This window comes from Ammospiza nelsoni, chromosome 6, assembly GCF_027579445.1.
Source record: "Ammospiza nelsoni isolate bAmmNel1 chromosome 6, bAmmNel1.pri, whole genome shotgun sequence".
Classification (NCBI taxonomy): domain Eukaryota; kingdom Metazoa; phylum Chordata; class Aves; order Passeriformes; family Passerellidae; genus Ammospiza; species Ammospiza nelsoni.
Window position 1 is genome coordinate 53086996 of NC_080638.1, and position 25516 is coordinate 53112511.

The window sequence follows — 25516 nt, forward strand, 5'->3', positions numbered from 1 at the left end:
GAGACATAAATCTCTAGATGAGGCTGAACATGTTTTGCTCTTATATTTTGCCCTGCCACTCCTTTATTTTCTCATGTTGAGCTCTGCAGTTGGAGGCATTGTTTGTTGAGGTAAAATGTCAGGTAACTACTGTGTTTAATTTAAATGATGAGGCTTAGAGCAGAGTGATGCTTCAGCTGGAGCAGGCTGATGCCTACACTAACTGTGTGGAATTACAGAGCACTGGCAGTGCTCAGTCAGTCAGCACTCAATCGGTTGGAAGTTTCAATCTGTACATGTAATTAAGTCCACTGGAAAAGTTGTTCTGACAGATGCTTAATTGAAATTTGAAAACAGCATATCCTGCCATGGGCTCAGACTGAAGCCTCTTCAGCCCTTGGTAGGACAGCTTTCATTGTGGAGCTGTGACACAAGACAGCGTGCAAATTCTCTCTGTTTCATTACCTTTCACCTCTTCTCCCTCCAGATATCTTTGATAGTGGCAATCAAAACATCCAAGGACATAAAATCTTAAGCTCAGTTTGCTGAAATTTGAATAAAATTCTTAAGACCAGGATATTTTCCTATTTGCAGCAGTCCTCTGTGAAATAAAATAACTTTTTGTTTCTTTGTTTTTAAACTTGAATAGACTTTTTAAAGAATAATGCAGTTGTAATAGCTCCCAGTTTAGCAACATCTGAGTACATGTGTATAGTCTTAAGCAATAGTTCCTGGACCTTTATTGTTTTAGTGGAATTGCAAATACTACTCTGGAGACATACTAACATATTATATCAGTGCAAGGTTTGGCAGTTCAGGGTTCCATACTGTGCCATGCTAGCAAACAACAATTTCCCTTTGCTCTCCTTCACAGGCATAAATACCTCTTTCTCATCCAAAGAAAGAATCTCATAAGAAAAAATTAAAAATATAAATATTTTTACCAGACTGTAGAAGAAAGCTTCAGCCTTTTTTTTTTGTTGTGGTTTTTTTTTTTTTTTTTTTTTTTTTTTCATTTCTTAAGCTTTTGTGGTTGCTTGGGTTGCTTTTAGCACATCAAAATAGAAATTATAAAGTGATATGTATAAATGTATTAACTGTTATGTATTAATTTCAGACACACAAACATTAGCAACACTCTTGGGATGTCAGAGCCCTCAGTAGTACTTAAACACAATAACTGAGCATTCTTGTTTGGTGTAGAGATACCTGAGCAAGTTCTAAACTAGTGACCTTGAATACCTGAATGGTCTGCCATAGTGCTCTCTTCACTCTTTTCTGAAGGTGCCTTGGCTGCTGATATCAAGCTGACCTGGCTATACACATGCTTCATTGCAGGGCAGGAATAACCCTCTTGTTTGATCTTGTAAAGCCATCTTCCAGAAATCAAACTAAAAGGATTTGTAGGGTGTTTTATTCTGTTTTTCCTTCCTCCCATACCTTCTACAGCTGGTTCCTTGAGCTACTAAAAATAAACATTCCCTCTTTGTTCCCACCCTGGAGAAAAATTTGTTTACATGGTAAGAACCCACCCAGGAAGATAGAAACGCTTTTCTAATAGTCATGCTAAAGCGTAAATCCTTGTCATACATCACCCCAAAAAAATATTTGAGAGAGCTCACCATGCTTGTACTTCTAGGAAGAGATGCAGATTTTGTGGCTGGCATTCCTTTGCTTTGAGAAATCATAATTTCTACTGGCAAGCCAGGTCTTGTTCTGTATGAGACACCATTATCAAATGACCTGAGAGAGGGACTTGTATCCAGGGACAACGATTTCTCTAATTTGTGTGGTCGTGCTCCAGCCGCGAGATCGTCACTTCTCAGAGTCTCTAAGTCTACTTCTTCATTGGTCTTCCCATCTAGAACATTTTCTTTCCAGTTTTCAGGTGACTTTCTCTTAATATGAAAATCATCTAGGCTTCTCACACTGGATGGCAAAGCATTTTTCAGTTTAGCAGCTCGGTATGCCCTCAGGCTCATGGGATCAAGCACTCTGAAAGTAACTTCATTAATAAATTGAGAGAATTTGAGTTTAGCTTCTATTTTTTCTTCCACAACAGACACTGAACTTGATGATCCTTGACTCACCAAGCTCAAGTCAGATGTAGAGGAACTGCTTTTCTTGTGGGTCTTCTTCTGCCTCTGCAGCTTTTGGCTTGTGTTTCCCACTTCTGCTGGATACAGGGAAGAGTGTTCCAGTCCGTGAGTTTTTTCACCCCCTTTCTGACAGTGCTTTGATCGATGGGGTCGATAGCCTTCATCCTTATTTTTGCTTTTAACAAAGCTTTTAGCTTCTGACCTTGTGCTGCCCTGTAACTCAAAGCTGTCCTCGCTGGAGCTGCAGCGTTTTGAGTAACTGTTCATTGTCAACTCTCCAGAGAGGCTCCTCTCTGCATCGGTTCCTGCTCCTGGTGCACGTGCAGCGGTGCATGCACTGCATGCTCTTTCTTCATTCACCCTGCCACCCCCCTCTTGCTTGGCTGGTCTTCCAGGCACAGCACCCTCTGGCTTAACTGGGGAAATGGAGCCTTTCGACAGCAGCTCCATTTACTTTCGTGTCTGTGTGTCAAATAGGGGCACTGAAAGGGGGATTCCCATAAATCCCCCTCTAACTTTTAAGACAAAAGGCATGTCTTTGGAAAGCATAACAACGCACCCACCACATTTTTTTTTTGTCCCATATACACCCCAAATCATGAATATGTTTCATCATTAATTCAATAGCAAATTCTCATCATTTTAATTAACCATACTAATGAACAGAATCTATAGGACATGCAAATTTTCCAGGGTATTGAGTGTTCAGTGGATGAGCATGGGCTTTCATTGACCCAAAGCAACATATGATATATCCCTGTTTGTTGAACTGGAAATCAAACTACCATGATGTAGATCAATTCTCACTAAGTAAAGTCTGGGTTGGTTCTGTTTCAGGGCTTTTTAAAATCCAATAGTAGAGAAGGTCATGCTATATTGTTCTAATGCTACTAGTGTTTGCTGTTCTATTAAAAAAGTTAGTGACAAATCTGCTAGATCTGCTAGAAAAGCAAACCAAACATGATTCGCACTTTCTACCTGCTTGTTTTTTGCCATAACTTTAATTCTAAAATAATTTTTAAAGGTTAGGATCCAAAGCAAGGTACAATATTTCAACATTGTCAATGAGCTTGGAGTAGTAAAGATAAATTCTTTCAGTACCTTGTACATGAAGTTCTTCTCATTTTTCACTGTCTTTATAGACAGGCAAGTCTGAACTGTGAAGTGAAGAATTTCTGTGTTTGGTTTGTATATTCAGGAACCTAAGGAACAGTTTAAGTGAGATTAAAGACTATAGTCTGACTTTGTAATCAGTGTGGATATTTGTAGTGTCCCAATGGTGTGCTGCCACAGGAAATGACCGGAGCAATGGCTGAATGATAAATTTGAAAGAGTGCTTTTTGGTTTTTTTGCATCTCCTTACTTTAGCATAAGGGTGAAAGGAAGTGATTTACCTCTTTTTGTGTGGTTGGATTCAGACTCTGCTTACATCACTGTCAAATGCAGCAAGTGGAGAAAGAGAAGAGACTCACAAGCAGAAAACTGAGTGACCTCCCTTAAACACAAGAGCACATTTAAAAATATCATGCACAGCTGACAGGTCAACAGCAGCTTGAGCTGAAATGTAGTTACATGTGCTCTTGAAGCAGACATTTAGGTCCCTCATTACAAGGCACTTTACTTACTGCGTAGAATTAATTGTCTCCACTTTGGTAATTCCAACACTCATTTAAATCATAGTTCATAAAAGCTGCTGAAGTGTTGCAAATCTCTCAAATTAACATAGTAAGTACATTAATTTTGCAAATAACAGGGGAACATGAAGATCCTTTTAACACATCAGAAATCAATTGCTTTTAGTGGAATTACTTTTTGAAATGCTTCCATATTTCTATGGGACTGTGCCATTCCATTGCATACTACAAACATTATCCTGATCACAGAGATAATGCGGATAAAAATGCATAAATCTTGCTCACACTGTCTTGTTTTAGATGAATTTATACCTCTCTCACTTGAATGCGAATGCTAACACTTTAAAGGGCTGGCAAATGCTTTCAATTTCAACAAAAAGATTTTCATGACCTTTTCAGTGCAGTCAGGGAACAATACAACACTACTCTCCTTGCAAAGCCAGAATTCAGGATTTTTCAGTATGTCCAATACAGACTTGTACGAACTTAATGTAGCTCTTGAAGCAAGCAGGATTCTGAAATACATAGGATCTATGCTAATCCATCTTAGGTCTTTTGCCTTCCAGATCGATTAGAGCTTGGCAAAGTGTGAGTTCTGCAGTTTTAATGGACTTTATTAATAATGCCTGCTTCAAAAACAGAGAAAGCCTCACTGTTGTGCCAGAACCTGTAATGACTTGTACCTACTTGGACAAGAGCTTTTATGTTCATGAGAGATTGGGCTCCTTTGTATATGAATAAAGCTATGTTAACTACAAGCATAAATTCAGCTATCCGTTGCTTATGTGCAAATTTTGAGGTATGAATTTAAAAGGTCTGTGTTACAGCCAATAAAAATGGATCATATAATTCTCTTTTATTGTCAGAAAAGAGCTCCTTTGTTCAGAGAGATTTTATTTGCATAGCAGTAAAATATATGTATAGGTATAGGTATAGACATAGATAAATGGTTATAGTAATTTAGGTAAGGTACATAACATTTGTGGGTGTCATACTGCTTATACTGCTGCTTCTCTTTTTTCAGGTGATTTCTGCTTAATAACTCTAGACATATGACACAGACATACCTGGTTATTAGGAAAAAAATTTATCACAGCTGCAAAATGAAAAATAATTCTTCTTACTTAAATGATACAGATCTTTTCACATTAATCACTTTGAATCTTGGTCAGAACAAGATTGGTGCTATCAAAGTTTGTAGTAACAGTAACTATTCAGTGTTCTCTCTTGAGAACCAAAACATTCTCTAGAGATTAGCAGACCTGCAGAAATTATTTCCATTATGTGTACAAATAAAGAATCTGACTACTAAAACAAAATATGCTTAAAAATCTGAATGTTTGATATTTTGAACTTTTTAATAATTGATGTTCATTATTTATTTTCCATATGTTAATTGACTTATTTTTTGAAGTGTTCAAGTTATTTTGCCTTATATATTTAAATTTGAAGACATTGTGGATATAGGGAATTTCCTGTTCCAATGCAAGCAGGTGGGACTGTGAATAGCAATACTTTGCTGCAGTAGTCTGGGCTGTACTCTGGCAATAAATAACTTCAGAGAGCTCAAATTCTTTTGTTATTTATTACTACAATATTCCTCAGCTAGGTGGATGCTTGCCAGATTACTAAATTCTTCTAAACCAGTCATATTAACATTAAAATAGTCTTAAGAGAAGTTGTGCATTAATTTGCCCTACTCTAGAAATGGTGGGCACCATTGCTGGAATAAAACAGTCTGTGCAAATCAAGTGCACCATTGTTGGAATAAAACAATATGTCTGTGCAAATCAAGCAAAAACTGTCTGACCTGAGACTTCACTGTAAATAGGATTGTCCGTTATCAGCAGCTCTGCCATTGTCTAGTGTGTTGACATTTGATCAGCACCTGCACTTTTGTCTAAACTGGACTTTAAATTAGGAAGGGACTGTATTCTTTAAATTAGGAAAGGACTGTATTTTTCTATGCATTTCTGTGATACCCAATCTTGCATCATGTGGCCCTGATCAAGGAGACAACTCCAGATACCATCAAGACTCGCTCATAAGTGAAACATTTCTAGGGACACAAGTGGATACAGTTTGTAATTTCATGTGTTGCAATGGCTAAGATGTTCTTCTATTTTTGTCTTGATATAAAAACATAAACAGGATGACACTAATCCTTTCCTGGTATAAACTGACTGTTGGATCTGGAACACTTTTAAAGGAATGATAGTTAAGATCACAGCTTAAATGGGACTTTCATAATGACTTAGTATTGCATTCGACAAGATTGAAGCATCCAGGAATTTGTCTAGGAAACTTGTTCCGTAGGAAAACATCAGTATTTTTCTAAATTTAGGCTTCTTTATATTCTGAGTGTCACTTTACAAAGACATTATTAGAAACCTGCATATTTTGTATAAACGTGGAGCATAACAGAGTTGCCCCCAAATATGACTTGATGCAATGGAATATTTCTACAGGCTATTGACTGAAGATTCTAAATTAATAGCTGAATTTTGTGGGAATTAAAAATGAAAAAAATTAAGTCCACCCTCCCTTTTAAAGAATATCCCTGTTTTTTAATCTTCAGGAGATGTTAACTTTTGCTTATTGTATTAAAAGCAAGTACAAGCTATCTTGTATCTGCTGCATGATGTTGTTATGACAACTAGAAGGTTTTTTGTGTAGAGCTCTGGAAGATCTGATCATTTTTGGGCCAAAGTAGACAATATTCAACAATTTTAGTACTAAGTTTTTCTGTATCTAAAAGTATGTTGATATATGAACAAGAATATCTTCAGCAGATTATCTACAATAAAAAAAAAGAAATATGTATAAAGGTTTTTTACATTTTGAGATTCAAAAGAAACTTTTAAGTTATTATTAAAACAAAAAAGTAAATTTGGTTTTTAAACAGTATTGAGGTTTATTTTAATTGCAAATATGTCTGGTTCCAGAGCCTTTTAGAGTCACTGGGTAGACTCCAAGATTTTGGATTAATAATAACACTGTTGTCTGTGCTGCTCCTGCTGAAGCAAAGAATGAGTTTTCCATTATATTGGTGTGTATTTCCTGAATTTGCATTCCTAGTTTTCATTCAACTTTTCAACTATTCAGAAATATTGCCTAAGCAGCAGGGCCAGAGTCACTAGAATTTGTAGGAATGGCATTCCGTTCAAAGTTCTCAGTCTGCCCTAAAGGTATGTACATCCCCCAGCAGATACTCCACTCTTAAAATAGCTATATCCCAACCCTCCCAGTGCCCATTCTTGCTCAGAAGTTCTCTTCCCTCCTGCCTTAAATGAAAATTTTATCACATCTTATCCAGTCCTCTTCACACTTAATGCAGTTAATTTTGAAGTGTTTTATGGACCTTTCAGTTTTGCGCTTCAGTTTACCCCTTTAAATAATACAGATGTTCCTCTCTAGGTGTTCTTCCAACAGATGGTTTCCTTTTCTCTTTTTTTCTGTAATGGTTGTCAAATACAAATTTGCTTTTAATATAAGGTTGCTTACACCAATTTCCTCATCAAGACAGCGTTTCCTTAAAGTCTTCTCAGCATTATTCTATATAGTTGTTCTCCAGAAATTCTACCACATTTTCAAGTTAATAATTATCTATTTCTAGGATGCTAGGCCTCACACAGAAAAAATTCTATTTCACTAAATAGTACTTTCACTATTTCTGTTTCCTTTTAGAACAAAAAATTTCAAATGGAGTGGAGATGTAGTCAGGGTTGTGTGTATTGTTTTTTAGAATCACTAGATTCTGCTTGAAAGTGTTTCAGCCCTAAGGAGAATTTAAGCAGACATTTGCTCTGAGTCTGTAAGATTTAGCTGTCTTCAGGACCAGTAGAATGAAAATTCAGTTCTTTTATTTTAATGCATGACTTGTTATGGGAACAAGTTAGAATGGGTTTTTCCTTTCTTTATCAGTTGTTGGTAGATTTGTAACACGGTATGAAAAACAGAAAATTGGACCAGTACTGCCACCATTAAATCAGTCTGGATTCTTAAGAAATGGTAGATTTTGTTGGCGTGAAAAGGAGGTGAAAAGCTACTGTGGTGTCTTAAAGAGCAGAGACTTCTGTTTCTGTGCAGGAATCTGCATGGTGGACAGTGTCTGCATTCAGCCTTGAATCTAAATCTAAAGATAGAATGGATCTAAATTGCTCTAAATTCTCATTAATCAACCTCTCCACCATGATGAGTAAAACATTTATCTGTTTTACAACTACAGGGTGACTAAACTAAAGGCAACACATTGCTGTGTCATCTTTCTTGTCAACATCCATAAGTCTGATTCATTTAATTTATGGCTGTATACCAGAAAGAGCTGTGATAGACCTGTAAGAAATGCTGAGCATTAGAGAAGAGATGGTTTTTTTGGTGTAAATCCTGCACCACCCTGAAAACAGAGCCACTGCTCTCTGGCAAAATCTGCAGCTGCAGTAAAATTAGAGACAGACACCGAACTATAATGCAAGCTATATTTATAGATTTAAAAATAAATGAAAAATTAAAGAGAAAAATGCAAGCACAAAATGTTTTAGTATACCAATTTTGTTTTTACAGTTCCAGCACAACATTCCATTGGACACAGGCCCTTACTGCACTCAATATCATCCTGTCAGAGCACCTTCCATTACTGAGCAAGCAGCCAAATTAGAATCAGCTGTAAGATGTTGGCTGTTGTGCTGGCTGCTCCCTAGCAGTATAAAATGGCACCATGGGCACACGTCTTTAAAGTTTTTCAAATATATACACAAGGCACTTATGGCAACAGCTAATGACATTTGGCTACCCTTAATTACCAAAGGCCTTTTTCTCTCCCATGAAGTGAAATTTTACTCTTGCTGAGGAAAGCCAGAAAAAGGAAGTTGCAGACTGTATTTTTTCCAAGTGTTTTAAGTGATCTTTTATTTATCCACAGTCCAGACAATGGACTGCTTGGAAGAGAGGAATACAAAATGAAATGAGGCTGATCTACAGTGTGAGGAATGCATTAGTGGTCTAGTTAGGCCAAGCTTAAGAGTGCAAACACTACAGCTTTTTCTTTATGATGGAACTTAGCACTAAAAAGCTAATGATATCACCTGCCTGAGAAATTTTTGTCCCCATCCAAGAGAGACAGATCTTCCTAGCTAGAAGGAGTTAATAGCACCTGTGAATAACAGTTAGAACACAGTTGTATATCAGATTTGTGTTTAAGCGACCAACCGCGGCTGCGTACCTTGACCGAGAATGAGTCCTCAAAATGATCTCTATCCTCTGCCAACATCATCTTTTTCTTGCTCAGTTTCTGCTTTAGCCAGCTGCTCCATGAGCTCTTCTTCACACGCTGTACCGTTTTTGTGGCCGTGCTGTGGGATGGGTAGAGCTGTAGGTCATCTGCATTACACTAGCACCTGAGTCTGTGTCTCCAGCTCACTTTGCAGTTGCTTGGTGAAAGGATGTAAAATAATTGATCCTTCTGAGAATACACAGATGAGGAGGCTTAGTTTCTTCCACTGCTCCTTGAAAATGTGTATTATTTTAGGAAAGTGTTAAATCCTTTGAGCCTAGTCTTTAAAAATGTCCTTCTTTGAGGAAGTCTGGCAGTGTCATGGGGCTTTCCAAATTAGGTACACCATTTCCCTCATTTTCCTCTCTCTTTTCTCTCTTCTTTATTCCCAATAATAATAATCATTATAATAATTATTATGATCGTAATCATCATAGTTATTATTATCATCATTACCATCATTAAGAAGAGGGGAAAAAAGCATGGGAAAATTTAAGACAGTAGAGAGGAAGAATGAGAGTAATGGAATTATTTTCTCATGTAAAATCAGGCTTAGGATAAAAATACAATGCCTTTTCCTTCAGGTGGAATGAAAATATTTCCCACACATTAATTATGTTATATTTTAAAATTAATATATTTTATATACCAGTTTATTTTACTTTAATCCATTCCTAATTTATGCTGAATGCCACAATCTGCAAGGCCTTGCTGTCTCTGAAGCCATATAATATTCCTTTCTGATCTGATACTACATAAATGGTGAACTAAGGCCACTCAAAGTCCTTCCCATTGATGCTTCAAGGAGTATTGAAGAGATCTTTCAGTACAGCAGTTTTCTTGTCATCTTTCTTTTATATCTGCAGGAATATGCAATTCTGCTAATTAAATGTTAAACATAGTGGGGAGTTTAAGACTGGAAGATAAGTCTTTGTTAAGTGCATAAACCACAAAGGAATAAGATGTTGCTATGATATTCTCTCTCCTTTTTTTTCCCCCCATCCAATGAGCTTATTCAAATCAGTGAATTATGTGTTAGGCCAAGTTGTTCCAGAGCATAATACAAAAATTCACAGTTCTTTGTAGTGGGTCAAATCCTGACCCCCCCATAGGGGCTTTGACTTCATGAGAGCAATAGACCTGTACTAGGTTGGTTGGATTTCATTAGGATCATTTCTTTGCAGGATTAGGAAATCACAAAGTATAAGGAAAGAATAAGCCTTTTTACCTGGGAAATCCCCTCAGTCATGAAGGCACCATTTCCCTTTGAAGGCTTCCCAAAGGCAGTTCTCTGTCTCTTCCTCACCCTCCCAGTCTGTCTCAGAGACAGCTATCAAGGATTGATTCCTCTAGTTGGGAAAGTGTAACAGCTGTGCAAATGGCCTAAGCTTGTTAGTGGCATTTCTGCTCACTGATGTCTCCTTTAGTCTTGTGGGGATGGTACCATAAATATCACTATTTACTGGTCTTGTAATTACTATGCTGTGCCTTCCTGAGATTTTGGGAAGGGATGTGAAATGTCAGAATAAACCTCTCCATTATTGGCTTCTAATTTATTGGGCTTTTCAGAGCTGGCCCTTGGGAAGCTTAATGCTGCTTGCAAAAGGAAGTATATATTACTGTTCACCATACCTGGAACACAGTAATTCTGTTATCTCTGTTTCAATTCTTTATCTATGCATATACATAATCTGCCAAAACCTCCTCTGTCTGTTACACAGTAAATAAGGAAATGCTTGTTCCAGTTTCATGCTTCAATATGTTCTGAAAAAGTTTGCTTTAAAAAAATCTTGCCTTGCATATAAATGAGTTGGAATGGAAGTATGTTTTAAAATTTGTTGTTCTGAGTAATTTGAAAATAACTGAGAGAAATAAGTGGTAATTTAATAATAATAAGTGGTAATTTTAATCTCGACCGCTGTTACCATGGGTTGTTGAGGGATGGGTAACTTGAGCAGGAGGGAAGTATTTATGTAGTTTTCTGCAGAAGTTAACTAAACAGTGTGAATTTTTTTGCAGCACAATATTCCCTACATAAAAAACTGTGACAAATAATACTACTTGGAGGTATAGTATATGCTTGTGCTAAATGTTTCCAGAATACTGGTTCTGGTGCTGTAATGCCTCAGATGCAGCTATAATATATTTCTGCTGAGGGCTGCGAACCTGCATGTTTGCAATCAGAGTTGCATGTCACAGGAATTGGTGATAAGCAGGTATGACTAAATAAGAACAAAAAAGGTCTGTTTGTATTTGGATATATGTGTGTTTGCATACCAAATGTAAAAGTAGCCCTTTGCATTGCCTGTTTCTAACCCCTTTCTATTAGAACACTTGCAATTTAAACACAAAGGAAAATATTGTTATTTATTTTCTTTCCACGGCCATAGTCCCACCTCATTCATTATATTAAAGAGACATGTCCCTCAGAGCTGTTTAAATACTCTTGCAGAAAGCATGCTACAGTAAGTGCTGGTTGTTTTGGCAAATGTTATGCATCTCTGTTGTTTCTCATACAATTTTTTCATCTATACTCTGTTGGGTTTATCAATGTTTGACTAATGCTTTGTATAATTAGACAAAGTAATGCACTACATATATTTTCTTTCATCATTTAATACAAACCTGAGCCAGGTTTAATGTGTACATATTAACTTTATTAATATTAATGCCACTGCCTGAATATTTCCTTTCTTGAAGATATAAATTATTTTGATAATTTCATACTTAATGGCCAGTAGCACATTCAGAATACATATTCCAGTTTTGATGAGATCAAATAGACATGTTCCATGATGTGCATTATGCAAACAAAAGATACATAACTCATTTTAAAAAACCCTATCATGACAGTCAATTATAAATCATTTCATTAGCTTTCCAGCACTGCAGCTTTAGGAAGCTCCATCTATATAATTTGCTGTCTTGTACCTTAATGTATTAACTATTTCCTTTTAAAGACAGTAATGTCTGCCAAATGAAACAACAGAGCATGTTAATTCATATTTAAAGCAGGCATCCAGTTGTCATATTGCAGCACCACTAATTCAAGGCTGAAGACTTCTTTACTACCTGTTATGAATTTTAAGTTAAAAAAAGAAAAGACAGAAAACCATGCAGTAAAGAGAAAGGAATACTTACTTGAGAAGGATTCTGCAAGCTCCGTTCTGCTAGTCCACAGACTGAAATGATGGAGCCAGATTTAGAAGTCTCTTATTAGGTGCATGCTGCTTCAACAGTTACAGCTTTTCTTTTTTTTTAACTGAAAGACAGAATCGTTTTCTTTTAATGAAGCCAGCACAGAATATGCTGCCCACGTTGCTATGAGAGACTAAACTTGCAGAGCAAAGTCTGGCAATTTCAAAATAACTTACCGGGGGTCATTCACTCTCAACCTGCCACTGCTTTTCTGTGTAGTCACAAACTTTGGCAACATCAAGCAAGATCATGGAATGTCACAAATGCAGGAAATTACCAGTTAGTCATGCACACTTGAGACTGAAAGCAATTGAGGCAGCATTGTTTGTGAATGTAGGTATGAAACCAAGTTAAGCCAAAATCTTTCCATTTGGAACATCCACTGAATTCTCTTAAAAGGGGACACGGCTCTGATTGCAGTCAATCTGCAGTACCTGCTACTCTCCTGGTGGCTGGATGCTATATCTAGAGCCCCAGAAGAAAAGAGTGTAGAAACTGCCCCAAAGGGATCACATGAATGTGAAAAACTATGGTTTTTGTTTCACCTTTGATATTTTGGGAGAAAGACTATTAAACATAGCATTTTTTTGTGTGTGTGTACACAAACCAATGCAATTATAAAGATATGTAATTATGGTTATAAAATCATCCATATGTATCCATATATTTTCTATATAAAACTACACACAGTTTTGGAGTTTCATTGGTGTCAAACCATTACAATTATAAAGAGATATAATTATGGTTATAAAATTATCCACATGTATCTGTATATTTAATATATGGAACCACTCAGAGTTTTAAACTTTTAGTGATATAATTTAAAGTATTTAAATGGTTTTTTACAATCTTGTCTGTGGAGGGACCAACACAAAAGTGTATATCATGGTCCAATAGTCTATTATATCTGCAGTATTGCACTGCATATATAAGTTTAGCCCTGCATTTTGAAACATATTTCGTCTTTTGCCCAAGAATGCTTTAGGATAGAGAGAGATTTCTGCTCTATTTGTCAGTTGGAAATGCCTCTGAGTAGTCAGGTTTTGGCTGATTTGGTTTGCCCAGAGGACTGGATCTTTCATCTCTGATGTGGAGACAGAGGTGAACTGTGATGTTACCCATACTCTGCATCATTACCTTGCCAGCCTGAGGTGGGGAGATGGCCAATGTTTAGCCATACCCCATGTCTTGTAAAAAAACCCAAAAGTCTCAGGGGATAGGGAAGGATAACTGGCTACAGGTATTGAAGTTATTGAAGTGCTGCTTTTAAGTTCCTACCATGCATCCCAGCCAGAGTGGGCTTGCTCAGAAGCTCCTCCTTACAATTGCTACTTACCAGCTGTCAGGAGGTTTGGGTTTATTGCTCCCACTAAGTTTTGGTCACTGTACAATGTGAAACAACTTCACAGCATCCCAGGGGCAAACTTAACAGTAGCATCTTCCTCTCACCACAAAAGATTACCAGGTCTTGCTTCTTGAAAGGCAATGATTAATGCTTCTGGACTGACACTGAATTCAAAACTCAAAAGAAGGTTCTGGAATCTATCACTCATTGCTTCCAACAGCTGGTGCAAGGTGCAGATACAGAGCAGAGGTTTGTAGCTCATGACTTGTTTCTTCAGTAGTAGAGTGGCTCCTGCAACCACAGCATCTTGTAACTGCATCCCTACTTCTGTACCCATTTGTTTTAACCAATGCTGACATGGAAAATGTTTGGCTTCTCTTTATTCTGTTTGGTTTTGTTGTGTTTAGGGACTGTTTGGTTTCATTTGTTGCTTTGGTTTTTGTTTTTAAATTGTTGGTTTTGCTTTTTTTCCAGAGCAGTGAGGCCATTGGAAAATTCTGGAACAGTTTTTCCATTATAAGATCATTTGACTAACAAAGTCTTCTCCTCAAACTCCATTGTATCCTAGAAGCAGACTGGTGAGTTTGAACCAAATGAAAAAGTGCAGATTATATGTCAGGACCTCCACGTATAAGGAAGGGAGAAAGACCATCACATTTCTTATGGGAAATGTAACTTTTTTCCCAATGAGCTGACATGAAAGAAAACATGATTTTATTTGCAGATTTTGCTTTAGCCATTACCTTACCTGCAACTGGGAGGTTAGAGAGACAAAATACTTGTCAGTTCTGTGTGCATATCTCTTTTGCCTATGAGTCTTGTAGATTGAAAAATGTTTTTCCAAATTAGACCAATGGAATTCCAGTTCCAGTTACCAAAGGAAAGTAAGTCAAGGCAGAAGAACTCCTCAATAAACAAAATATCTGTCATGAGCTGCAAATAACTTTTTTTTTCCCTACCTCCTTTTCCATTTCTTTATCTTCAAGGCTTGCTTTTCCTTTTGCACATGCTGGTGTGCTGTACCAAACAAACCCCTTGAGCAGAGCTTTCTCCTGAATCCAAAATCCTACTCTGAAGTCCTGTACAGGACACACGAAGTTTCTCAGGATGAAGGGCTGGCACAACCACTGAGCTTGGAGAAAGATACAGGATTTATTATCACTAGAGTGGCTGAGGAAACAGTAAAATGATTGATTCTAAGTGTATCTTGCAGAACACTGCTATTTAACCACTCATTCTTTCTCTTTTTGAAGTTTTTTTTTTCAATCCACCTTCTTTTCTCAGTAAAATTATTGCTAACAATAACCTCAGCAGCAGTAGGGAAAGAAAGTACAGTCAAGTCTTAACTTTGAATTTCAGCAGTAATGTGACTGAAGTCTTTGGCCTTGGCCTTTCATGGGATTTGAACTGAATATTTTAAAATTCATTCAGTGTGAGGGTTATGTCTCAGAATGGTGAGAGAAAGAATCCAACGAAGCAGATATTTTTAAATTTGGTATGACAAATTTTTACAGGTAAAAGCAAAAGTCTAGGGCAAGACTGATCCCATTGCTCAGTTGGTCATTGATTGTATAAGAGTTTGTTGGTAACTTTATGTGGACAGTATTTTTATTGCACCAAACAAAACAAGGATTAGCTCCTCCAGTTCAGCTTGGATGAATAATAGGCATTGCCACAGAAATACTGCCAGAAACTTCAAGTATTTTCTAAGAGACTATGAAGACTGTATCTATAATGAATTCAGGTAAAACATGTTAAAAGAGTCACAGTTGAACAGTAATAGGAGCTTTGGAAAGTTCAGTGTCTATTAGTGTCACCTTCTTTCAGCATAATGTTTTAAATCCTTGTTATAAATACCCTCATCACCTCAAATCTGGATATAAAATAACCAGAGGTTGGTAGCTGAAAAACTGCCCGGTGAAAAATAAAATGTAACACTTAAACAGTAGATTTTCCTGAAACAAATTGCTATGGAGTGTAACAAATTCTTGAGAATTTAGAAATTTTACTAAATTTCACAGAATCACAGATTCAATTGGGATGGGAAGGATCTTAAAGAGAATCTATTTCAAATTCCCCTGCCATGGCCAGGGACACATTACACTAGACCAGATTGCTCAGAACTCCATTCAACCTGTCCTGAACACTACCAGGTATGGGGCATTTACAGCTATTCTGGGCAACCTGTTCCAGTCTCCAGCACCCTCACTGCAAAGAATTTCCTCCCAATAGCTAATTTAAACCTGTCCCCTGTTGTATGTGTATACATACATTTATATAAATGTACAAAACGTACAAGTGTACAAATGTACACTTATATAAATGTACAAAATATGTACACATATTTTGATTTGCAAATAATTCATGCTTTCGTGGTACAAAAGTCAGGAACACAGTAAAATGGAACAGCCACTTGTGTGTGAATATAGGGTTTTTCATTAAAGTGACCAGCCATTACAATGAATTTAATGTCTTTAATTGGTCTTGCTCATCCTCCCTTCACAGAATGATGTAAGCAGGAAATTTGGAGAAAGAAGATTACCCAGTCCTTTGGTGAGGACTCACTCCTATGGGGAGTATTTTCAAACACTAAGACACAAAATAACAGAAGGGGCTTGGCAATGGGCTTCAGAATCCTTCCCTGACAGTCCAACAACAGTTGTACAAAATTTTTGCAGCACCAGGGAAAGAGAGCATTGATACCCCTTTGCTAACTCAAAACCTACAGAGGAAAACTGTCAGGGTGCAGCCAGGGCCAGGGGCTCCCAGAGGCTCCTCTGAGCCCTCGCCTTGTGTCTGCCCTGTGTGTCTGTCTGTGTCTCTTGGCCAGCCTTGGGGAACTTCATGTGTGGTTGGTGACTGGAGTGGATCACTGAAAACAGAAGTCCCAGGAAGGACTGGTCGTGCAAATGCTTTATATTGGTGTAGCAGGACTTTTGGGTAAATATAAAGTCATCCCTTAAAACTGATAATCTGGATATTTGCTGGGTTTGACCTCAGTCTACAAATAACCTCAGCTGCTTTGAATCTCTGTTTCTAAAGAAAAAATAAAAATGCCCAGCTTGTATCCTGGAGACCTAAGTTGTTCCTTGGCTGGGGGATTGTTCTGTCTTTCAAAGTCCCCTGGGATTGTTCAGCAAAATAAGTGTGTCTCATCTGGCTGCAGCACTCATCACTGTCAAGTGTAATCGAATATGGGGAGAGAGGAGATAACCTTGAAAGAGGGGGTGTGCTGCAAAGTCAGGCAGGGGAAAGCAAGTTCCCTTTCACGAGTGCACTCCTCTTCCCTCCCCCCTGCCACGTTTATCATTCTCCACACATAGCCTGCTATCTGCACATCAGTCACGCTCCACTCCCAGCAGCCTGGCTACTGCACACCTACGCACAGATTCCCACAGTCTTCATTCATCTCACATTTGTGTCAGCATCCAAACACCTCTATGGAAACCATAGCATGCACAGAAAATTGATGTTGGTAATGAGAGCGTTGGTGAAGAGTCCACCCTTCTCCTGGGAGATGGTCGTTCTGGACATTAATAGGTTAGATTTTGTGTTCCAGTAAACCTCGTCACTTTTATTATTACAAAATAAAAGGTAAAAAAAAGATAATTGCAAATGTCATATGTAATGACTTCTGAGAAATACAAACTTTACCTTTGTCAAAAGAAACATATAATAATTTGATGGTGTCAAGCTGAGAACATTATTAAAAGTAGGGAATATAGTATTATCCTGTTGAAGGCATTGACAATATAGCTTGGAGCATCTTGGACTTCACCTTGGGTCAGCAATGCTAAGGACATGACCTGTTACAATCCCTGCCTTCAAATTTAAAGTGTATTTTAACTCTGCAGATAAAACATTCTGCTAAACTAGAATGCTTTTCGATTTTATAAAGTATTTTTATATCTCTTTCTTTTATATGTTGCTCCAAGTCTTTATAGATTTTCAACAGGATAGCATTCTTTACACCATCTGTAACCATCATTTTTCCAATACGTTGCCAATGTTGCTTTTCTAGTTATTTCTCCTACAATTGCCTCAAGAAGATCCAGGGAAGGCAAAATAGCAAAATCAGACCTCAGATGCCAAAATGATTTGTGAAAATGCATATATCTGTTAATCTCTATTTAGACAGATTTTTGCTAAATATATTTAAATTATGGCCTTATGTCATGCTAGCTAATGTGAGAAAACAGGTCTTCCAAACTATAAACATGTCTGGTTTCTAGAAAAAAGTTGCTTTTTAGAACTGACATTGTACAATTTTTCTAATTGGTCCTAATCTCAAGAAAAAAAGAATGCAAATTAAATAGTATGCAGTGTTGTAAGGCACTAAAGACAGGAAATATTACTTGAGATTTAGACATAATGTCACTTCTTGGTATGAAGAAGTTGATTGACTATTTCCAAAATAATTATTCTTGCTTGAATGCCTGAGAAAATATTGATTGCTTTAGAGTCGTGTTTCATCCCATGACTTAATACAGCTAGTGTTTTAGGGCCTTGCTTTGAACAACCTGCTTTATTTGGGAATATGAAGAACAAACAGAACTTTCCAACTCACCAAGGTCCCCCTGTAACTCTAACCTCAACCATAATCCAATACCCATCAGCTCTGAAAAGTGAAAATTATGTTTCAAGGTAGGTGTCATTAACATACTGCTAATGGGATGCGACATGCCATTCTACCATGGAGCATGGCACTTGCAGGTTGGTGATGCTGTGGGCTGTTTTCTTTGCTGAGATGTAGTGTGTCTCTTCCAGGGATTGATGGATTGCTTCTGCCAACAAAGAGCACCAGAATTCTTCACTGACTAAATGCTAACAGCCCAGGATTAGAATTCTTAAGGTAATTCTCAAAGGGAAAATAAATTTTCAACTTTTTATGCCACCGATCATGTTAATCAGAAATTTTAAAAAATTCTGAGTCTTATAAAATGTATTCTCTTTTAAATATCTAACAATTTATTTCGATTTCATATCATGGAGTCATGTCATTTCTGGATTTAATTTATAAGAAGAGGAAGCTGTGCTTTAGAAAAAACATTCACTAATGTTGCAACTGCATAGAAACAAAAGTAGGAAACCCCAAAATAAAGATCCAAAATTTATTTTAAACTAATTAATTGATTTGTATCATGCCTGACTTATAAAACAAGTTTTCATTAGCTGCAAATGACGCTTTGTTCACATTGCAATTTGCAGTTTAAAGACATTTCAGGATATGATGTAAACAGCATAACCCCTCAAAAAACATGAACCAGCTCCAAATAGAATTAATGTGTTGGAAAGTGCTGATCGAGACTAACCCAAATTGCTCTTGGAACTATTTGATTCTACTGAGGAAAAATAATAGCATCTGCTGCAGTAATGATTAAACTCAAAAATGCAAGTTCTAGGTGATTCTCTGTAGGTGCATAGATACTAGAGATAAATTTAATAAACTTTTAATAAGTTTCTGGCAATGAGAAGGCTCAAAATGTCATCATCCAAATGGTTATGTATAGATTAATGTCCAATTTTTAATCATCCCAAAATTTGAAGGATCTTCAGATATTTAGACTGAATTTGTCATTAAACTGGCAGAATCCCATTTAACTGACAGATATTCCATTTAGGATTGTTACATAAGGATACTGCTGGATTGCCCCAATGCCTTATTGCAAATCTGCCCATAGTGCTGTGTTTCAATCTCCCATATGGAATTTGGCAAAGTTGTGTTTTACACAATAGTCTGTATTTCATGTCCTAACTATTGAAGAATTACTCTGTTGCTGCTCTTGTCCTTGATGAATTTCCCTTCAGAAACACATTGTTTAAAGAAGCTTTCTTCTGCTAAAATATCTTTTATTTCTGTCATCTTGCTCCATCAGATCATCTCTTCTGTGCTGTCAAGAGGATTATAATGAGGTAGGTGGCATTAAGTGATACAGAATAGAAATTCACAATCAGTCTGGCAAAAGTACTCAGGTAGTGATGAAGGGTTACAGGGGTAGATGGTGAACCAACAAAACAGAGACTCTCATTATTGCATTTTCTGGTTATTGTTGCTGTATGTGATATTTTCCTCTTACCTTCCCTCTTGTGAAACATAAGGATTGTATTTGAGTATTCATGTTTATTTTGCTCAATAGACTTGTGGATCGAAGTGTTTCTTAGAGGAGAAAGTTTGTTTATGGGGGAAGTCAGATTTTTACTTTGGTACTGTATATTGCTCCAGGATTTTGAGAGCTAATAACCTCTGCCCACATTACTACTGGGAAAACAAAAATGATTGTCTGTTGTTATTGTCACAAGGTTGGATAAAATTATATTTTACATGGAATTTGCACTTTTGGGGCCTATTATTCCTACATAATATTTTGTGATTTTTGAGCTTAAAAAAGAGAAAAGAAGAAAACTGAGGAATAGAAGCATGCCTACAAAGTTCAGAACAGCCGCCTCAGAGCTCCCAGGACAAGCATGTTTTATGCCACATAAAAATCTTATGGTAAACAGTAATTAAGAGGACTAATACTGTATCAAACTCTTAAATGAAGAGAAATGACTGTCTGTTGCAAATGAACTATTTTCAAAAGTGTGAAACTTGCCTTAAGTAATGCAGAAGACCACAGGTTAAGAGGGGAAATCTAGCAGGTAGCAGGAATTTCTTAGAGAAATTATCATATGTGGGATAAAAGTTTGTTTGAAAGAAAGCAGGAAGGGTGGATTGATGAAACTATTGAATTAAGAAAATGGATAAATTCTCATCCAGTCTAGCATACTTACCATATAGAAATGCTGATGTTTTCAGGCAATTCTGATGAAGACATTTTGCTGATCTGAATGCAAATTTGAGCATTTCAGACAGTTTTACGATATTAGAAGATGATAATTTTCAGAAGTGCTCAATGCTACTGCTATTTAAAATTCAATCAAATCCCTGATGTTTCAGTGTGGTAGTACCCAAGCCTCCAGCACTGTAATTTTTTTGAGACCCACTAATACACAAAACTAGATAACTGTGTCTCCTGATAGTGTTTGCTGACCTGAGGCACCAATGGTTTTCTCAGGGGACAATAGCACTCCTTGGTTAACAACGTCTTTGGTCTTTGCCTTTTCACCCTTGGAGGAGAGGTTGCTTATTAGCAAGTTCCTGGGCCACAGTGACCATCCCAGATCCCTCTGGATGCAAATCTGATTTGGCCAGCAGTTTTCTGATGTAATCTGTCACCTTATTTTCCAGATGTCACCAATGTTCCGGGTTTGGTGTGTTCAGAGAGAAGAAACAAGCAAAAGCCTGCTGAGCGCCTGAAGCCTGGTACATCTCTAAGACTCTGAGTGACACGGTCAGCTCTAGCATGTCATCCTATTCAAAGACACAACCCTCACAAGAAAATGTTTGGAAAATTATATTTCCCACAGGAATGGAATATATATCTCACATAAAATCCTGTACCACATCAAATTAGGCTGCTTCAGAGGAAGGCAAAGTGCCTTCCTTCCTGTAGCAATTTTCTCCAGTTGCAGATATTCAGACCTTATGTCCTAGTAATCAATCAGGCTAATAATTTTACAATAAAATACAAAGTACTTTATCAAGTCAATTGCTACAAACAAGGAGGTGAAATATTTTCCCAAACACTCCATAATATTTGCTGTGATTGGATTGTGGTAATAATGTATTTACAGTTACCTGTCTACTGCAGGATAAATTCAGAGCAAGCAAAGTCAGAATTTGACAAGAATACAGCATATCTGGTTAATGCATTTTTGTGTAGGTGAAAGTACAGACAGAAATAGTTATAAAAGCTAAAGTACTATTTCTCAGAGCAATGTAGATTTAATGCATGTAATAGATTATGTCAGGAAGACAGGTTCCTGTTTTGCTCTGACCGAAAATTGCTCAGATTAGACCTACTGACAAACTACAGCTGCAGAAATTTCATTTTCTGTTCATAAGGCCTTCTCTTTAATTGCAGGCTAAGAAGAAGCTTACTTTTGTCTGCTCTTTAGCTAGAACTTCTTATGCAGTACTGTGCTTAGCAGCAGTTCTTCCAGACTTTCCCGAGGTGCCTACAGTCAATGATGGATGAAATTGTCTCTGGGTAAAAGAAGAGGTGTATTACAGTTTATAAAATGGCATGGGTTCTCATTAATTGCTTCCATGTCATCACTGTGCTCAGCATGGTTTTAATATGAACCTTGGTTCAAAGAAAGAAGAGGTGTAACTGTGAGTAACTTTATCTACTTCCATGAATTAGCAGCTGCCTGTGCATCATGCCTTTTGGCATTTATGCTTGTTCCACTGCCTTCCCAAGATGGTTTACCCAGTAGCTTCCCAGAAAGGACATTTAACAGTGCAGTGCAGTGTACCTCCACCTCTGTGCTCATTACACCTCTTTATAAGGCAAAGTTCCTCAGTGTTCTGTTCCTCAGGGAGCGCTTTGGAGGCCGAACTTTTTCTCTCCCATGTTGGACATGGTTTAATCACTGTGTTTCTGCTACTAATACCTCTATTTTGGAATACCCAATTCACTGAATAATTGTAGAGCTATTTTTCCAGCTCATAGTAAAAGTACATTATACAATATTCTTAGCATAAAATAGCTTACAATCATCTTACATAGCCAAAGCAGATTGTTAGTCTGAAATTTCTTCAGAACCACTGCAGCTCAACAGCTTTTGGGTCCAAGCTCCACGGAAGTGATGCACGAAACTAGTCTTGGGATCACATCTGCAGGCTCTACTCTTGAAAGCAGAACTATATCTTAATACCAATAAATTAGCATCTCTAGCATTGAGGCTGACCGTCACAAAATAACTTTGTCCATACTCTCGATCTTAGTCTTCAAAATAGAAAAGTTATTTTATACATTATAGCTTGGAATGTTTATTTGTCCATATTGATTCTCAGACTGTGTCCAGGATTCAGGCGAGGGCTAAATATCTTGAGTCTAAAGCTGGGTCAGGCTATAATGTCATTGTAATGGTTTAGATAATTGTGTTCCATTGCCTAGGAATGTTTCTTTATACTGTTCACTACCCTGGCTCTGTCTGCCAGGACAGTTATATTTCTCATAATCATTTATCAAAATGCTGCAAGAGCTCGATTCTGTCACATTTCTGTTTCTTCTCCAATTTTCAGCTGTTTAAACTCAGCTAAGATAACAACCTTGCTATTACTGCTCTTCTATTTCACCCAAATATGCTGTTGCACCTGTTTCCATTATGTCTGCACCTTGAATAATCTCCAGTGATCTCTCCATCCACTCGAGAGTCACAATGACATTGTGTTTTGGGGCTGTTTCCATTTTACTTTTACCCCTCTGGTTTCACTTAACTTCAATGCAATATAATGGTTCAACTATTTTTTTTCCTGAGTTCAATGCAGAAAGTATTCCTCAGCAGCTGCTTCTTTTACCTAACCAGCATCCATCCATTCTATGCTGCTGATTTTCCAGAAATAACACCCCTTTCATTTTTTGTGATTTCTATTCCTCTTTCCCCACCTCCCCACCTGTATTTTTACACTTATCTGTTCTTATTGCTTAGAACAAGTACAGTCTAAAATCAGTATGTTCTTCTTTTATTCCTTAGTGTATGGATTTGGAATTCTAACTTTAGATACCTAAGCTGGAATATTGTGTCACCACTATAAATACAGTCCGTGCCTAGGAATAGGCTTGCACTAGGATTTACAAGTTTGTAATTACTGGTGATAAGTAAATCCCCAAAAAACCTCATATGAATACTTCATTTTAAAAATTGCCATAAAGTTTATGAAGTATTTTTAATGCAAATTTCAGGAAGGCTGTCTCAACTTTTTGAATGGAAAATGCATTACTTTATCTACAATGTAGTTTAAGAGTTAAGAAGCTCTGGAATGTATGCTGTGAGCTACACAGCACCATGACAGCAACCTTGCAAATCCTTACACGGCCCATAAAAAATACCATTTTCTGCACAGCAATTTATTAGGGATTAATTAAGATTAGGGACCAAATTTAGTGTTCAGTGTGTATTTACAGTCATTGCATTGGTCATTCAAGAATTTTGGCTATCTCAAAAACACGGCATCAAATGCTCCAAATAAAAATGGTTTCAGCTAGAAATCTGCCTTCGTTACAAGCTTTTGTCACCAGTAACATTGTATTTCGAGTTCTTCTGCATTTCTCATTTTGACCTCGAAAATACAAGTTTGAGGATTGAAATGGAAGGAATGTTTACTGGATAAGCTTTGCTTTTGCAAGGCAAAGGAGGAAGCAGTGAGGAATCGAGCAGGCAATGTTGGAAGGGACCTCAAAAGTTTATCCGGTCCAGCCTCTCTCCATCTCTCACAGATGGGGAGCCTAGGTGAGATCATCTATCACCCTGTCCAATTACATCTTGAACACCTCCACTATGCCTAAAGTAATTTTGCACAACTAAGCTAAAAATTTTACTTTTAAAAATGCAGTGGGTATTGGTCCAAGTTTTCTCTAATTAAAAAATTATTTTTAAGTGGAAAATGAACTTTTATTTGTAACAAAACAAGCACATTTTTATGAGTCTTGGATTACGTTGACAGAAAAGGCATAATCTGCTTAAAGCTTCCACTCCAAAAATAAAAAAATAAAAAAAAGAAAGGAAAAATCATTCAACCAATGGGCATAAGCAAAAATATGATTAAATACTCTAAGATGAGCACATTACACAAAGCAGAAGAAAACATAATAAATATTATTTATCCTTGAGGTATAGAACCAGTAACTTTAATTAAAGAAAGAGAGGACTTAAATGTATTTGTACATGATAAAATGAAAAGAAAGTGTAAAGGAAGGGGCAGGGAACAATGGAATTCTGCCTATTGTGCTTCTAATGCTGTCTTTGTTTAGCTCAGATACGTTGGCATTTCCTGTTCTGTCTTCCTTCCTAAAAGATCAAAGTCCTGTAAGGGGTATATCCCTATAGGTTTCAAGAATTTTGCAGAGAAGGGGAAATTCTAGAGTTTGCCTGCATCCACTATACGGACATGTGAGAGAGCAGTTTCACCTATTGTGGAAACTCCTGGTTGTTTCCATTACTGCTAGTCATCAATAAACCAGAGGAAGCTGAGAAGATATAGAATATTTTTAATATCCAGATCCTGACATCAAAATAGAGGGTTTGATTTTGGACCATTTTAGAGAATAGTTCTAATCAATTATTATGGTTAGTCTGTGCATTATACTGAAACTGAATGTGAGGAACTGAGGTGCTGGCAACAAGTCAAAGTTGAATGTAGCTATTTGTTATTTGATAAAATGAATGAATGGTTTCCAGCACAGCTTCTGAACTTCTTTTAAGAAAGGTCACTCACTCACTGCAAGGGAAATTGTCTTTCAATCAAGTCCTCTCCCAGCTGTGGCTTGATGTATGTCTTATTGCAAGTATTAACTGAAAATGAAAAAATAACATAATGCCATAAAGGTGTTATTGGAAAATGGAAAATAACATCACTTCTATTATTGCTGACATTAAGCCAAGCTGATCTGTGAATAAAAGTCTTGCAGAGGATCAAAAGCTCACATTGTGTTGTTGCCACCAAAGACAGGTCTCAAGAGAGCATCTCTCTTTGTGGCTACTTTATTTTCAGTGTTGTAGAAAGTCTTTTGTGGCTCTAGGAAAAATGAAGCCTCATTATTGAGCGAAATAAAAGCTCACAGTTGTGAAGATGCTTTTGGCAACGACATAACCCCGAAACAGATTTGAAATAGGGAAGAATGTTTGCCATGTGGTTAAATGAGAAGCCGTTCCAAGGCTTAGAAGGCAGAATGGGAGAGGGAAATGCAGGTGAAATGGAAATAAAGGATTAAATTCTGTAAACCAGAGGTGGCTTGGTAAGTAAGGTGGCCTTTTGAATTTTTACGTCCTTTCCACTGTTTAATGTGTGAGCCTGGGAAAGCTAGTCAGTCTTTGGTTATCCATTTCCAAGTGTGTACTTATCTCACAAAGACAAAGCCTTGCCAGGTAATAGAATGCCCAG

At 37.1% G+C, this 25516-nt stretch overlaps 1 protein-coding gene across 1 annotated transcript in view; it reads right to left on the minus strand.

Annotated features, from left to right (window-relative positions):
• The window catches only part of BEGAIN (brain enriched guanylate kinase associated), a 151515-nt gene extending 149170 nt beyond the window's left edge, over positions 1-2345 (minus strand). The window contains exon 1 of the mRNA XM_059474539.1: positions 1602-2345. Coding sequence (XP_059330522.1) covers positions 1602-2345 — 744 coding nt within the window. The remainder of the gene's footprint in view (positions 1-1601) is intronic.
• Positions 2346-25516: the final 23171 nt, after the last annotated feature.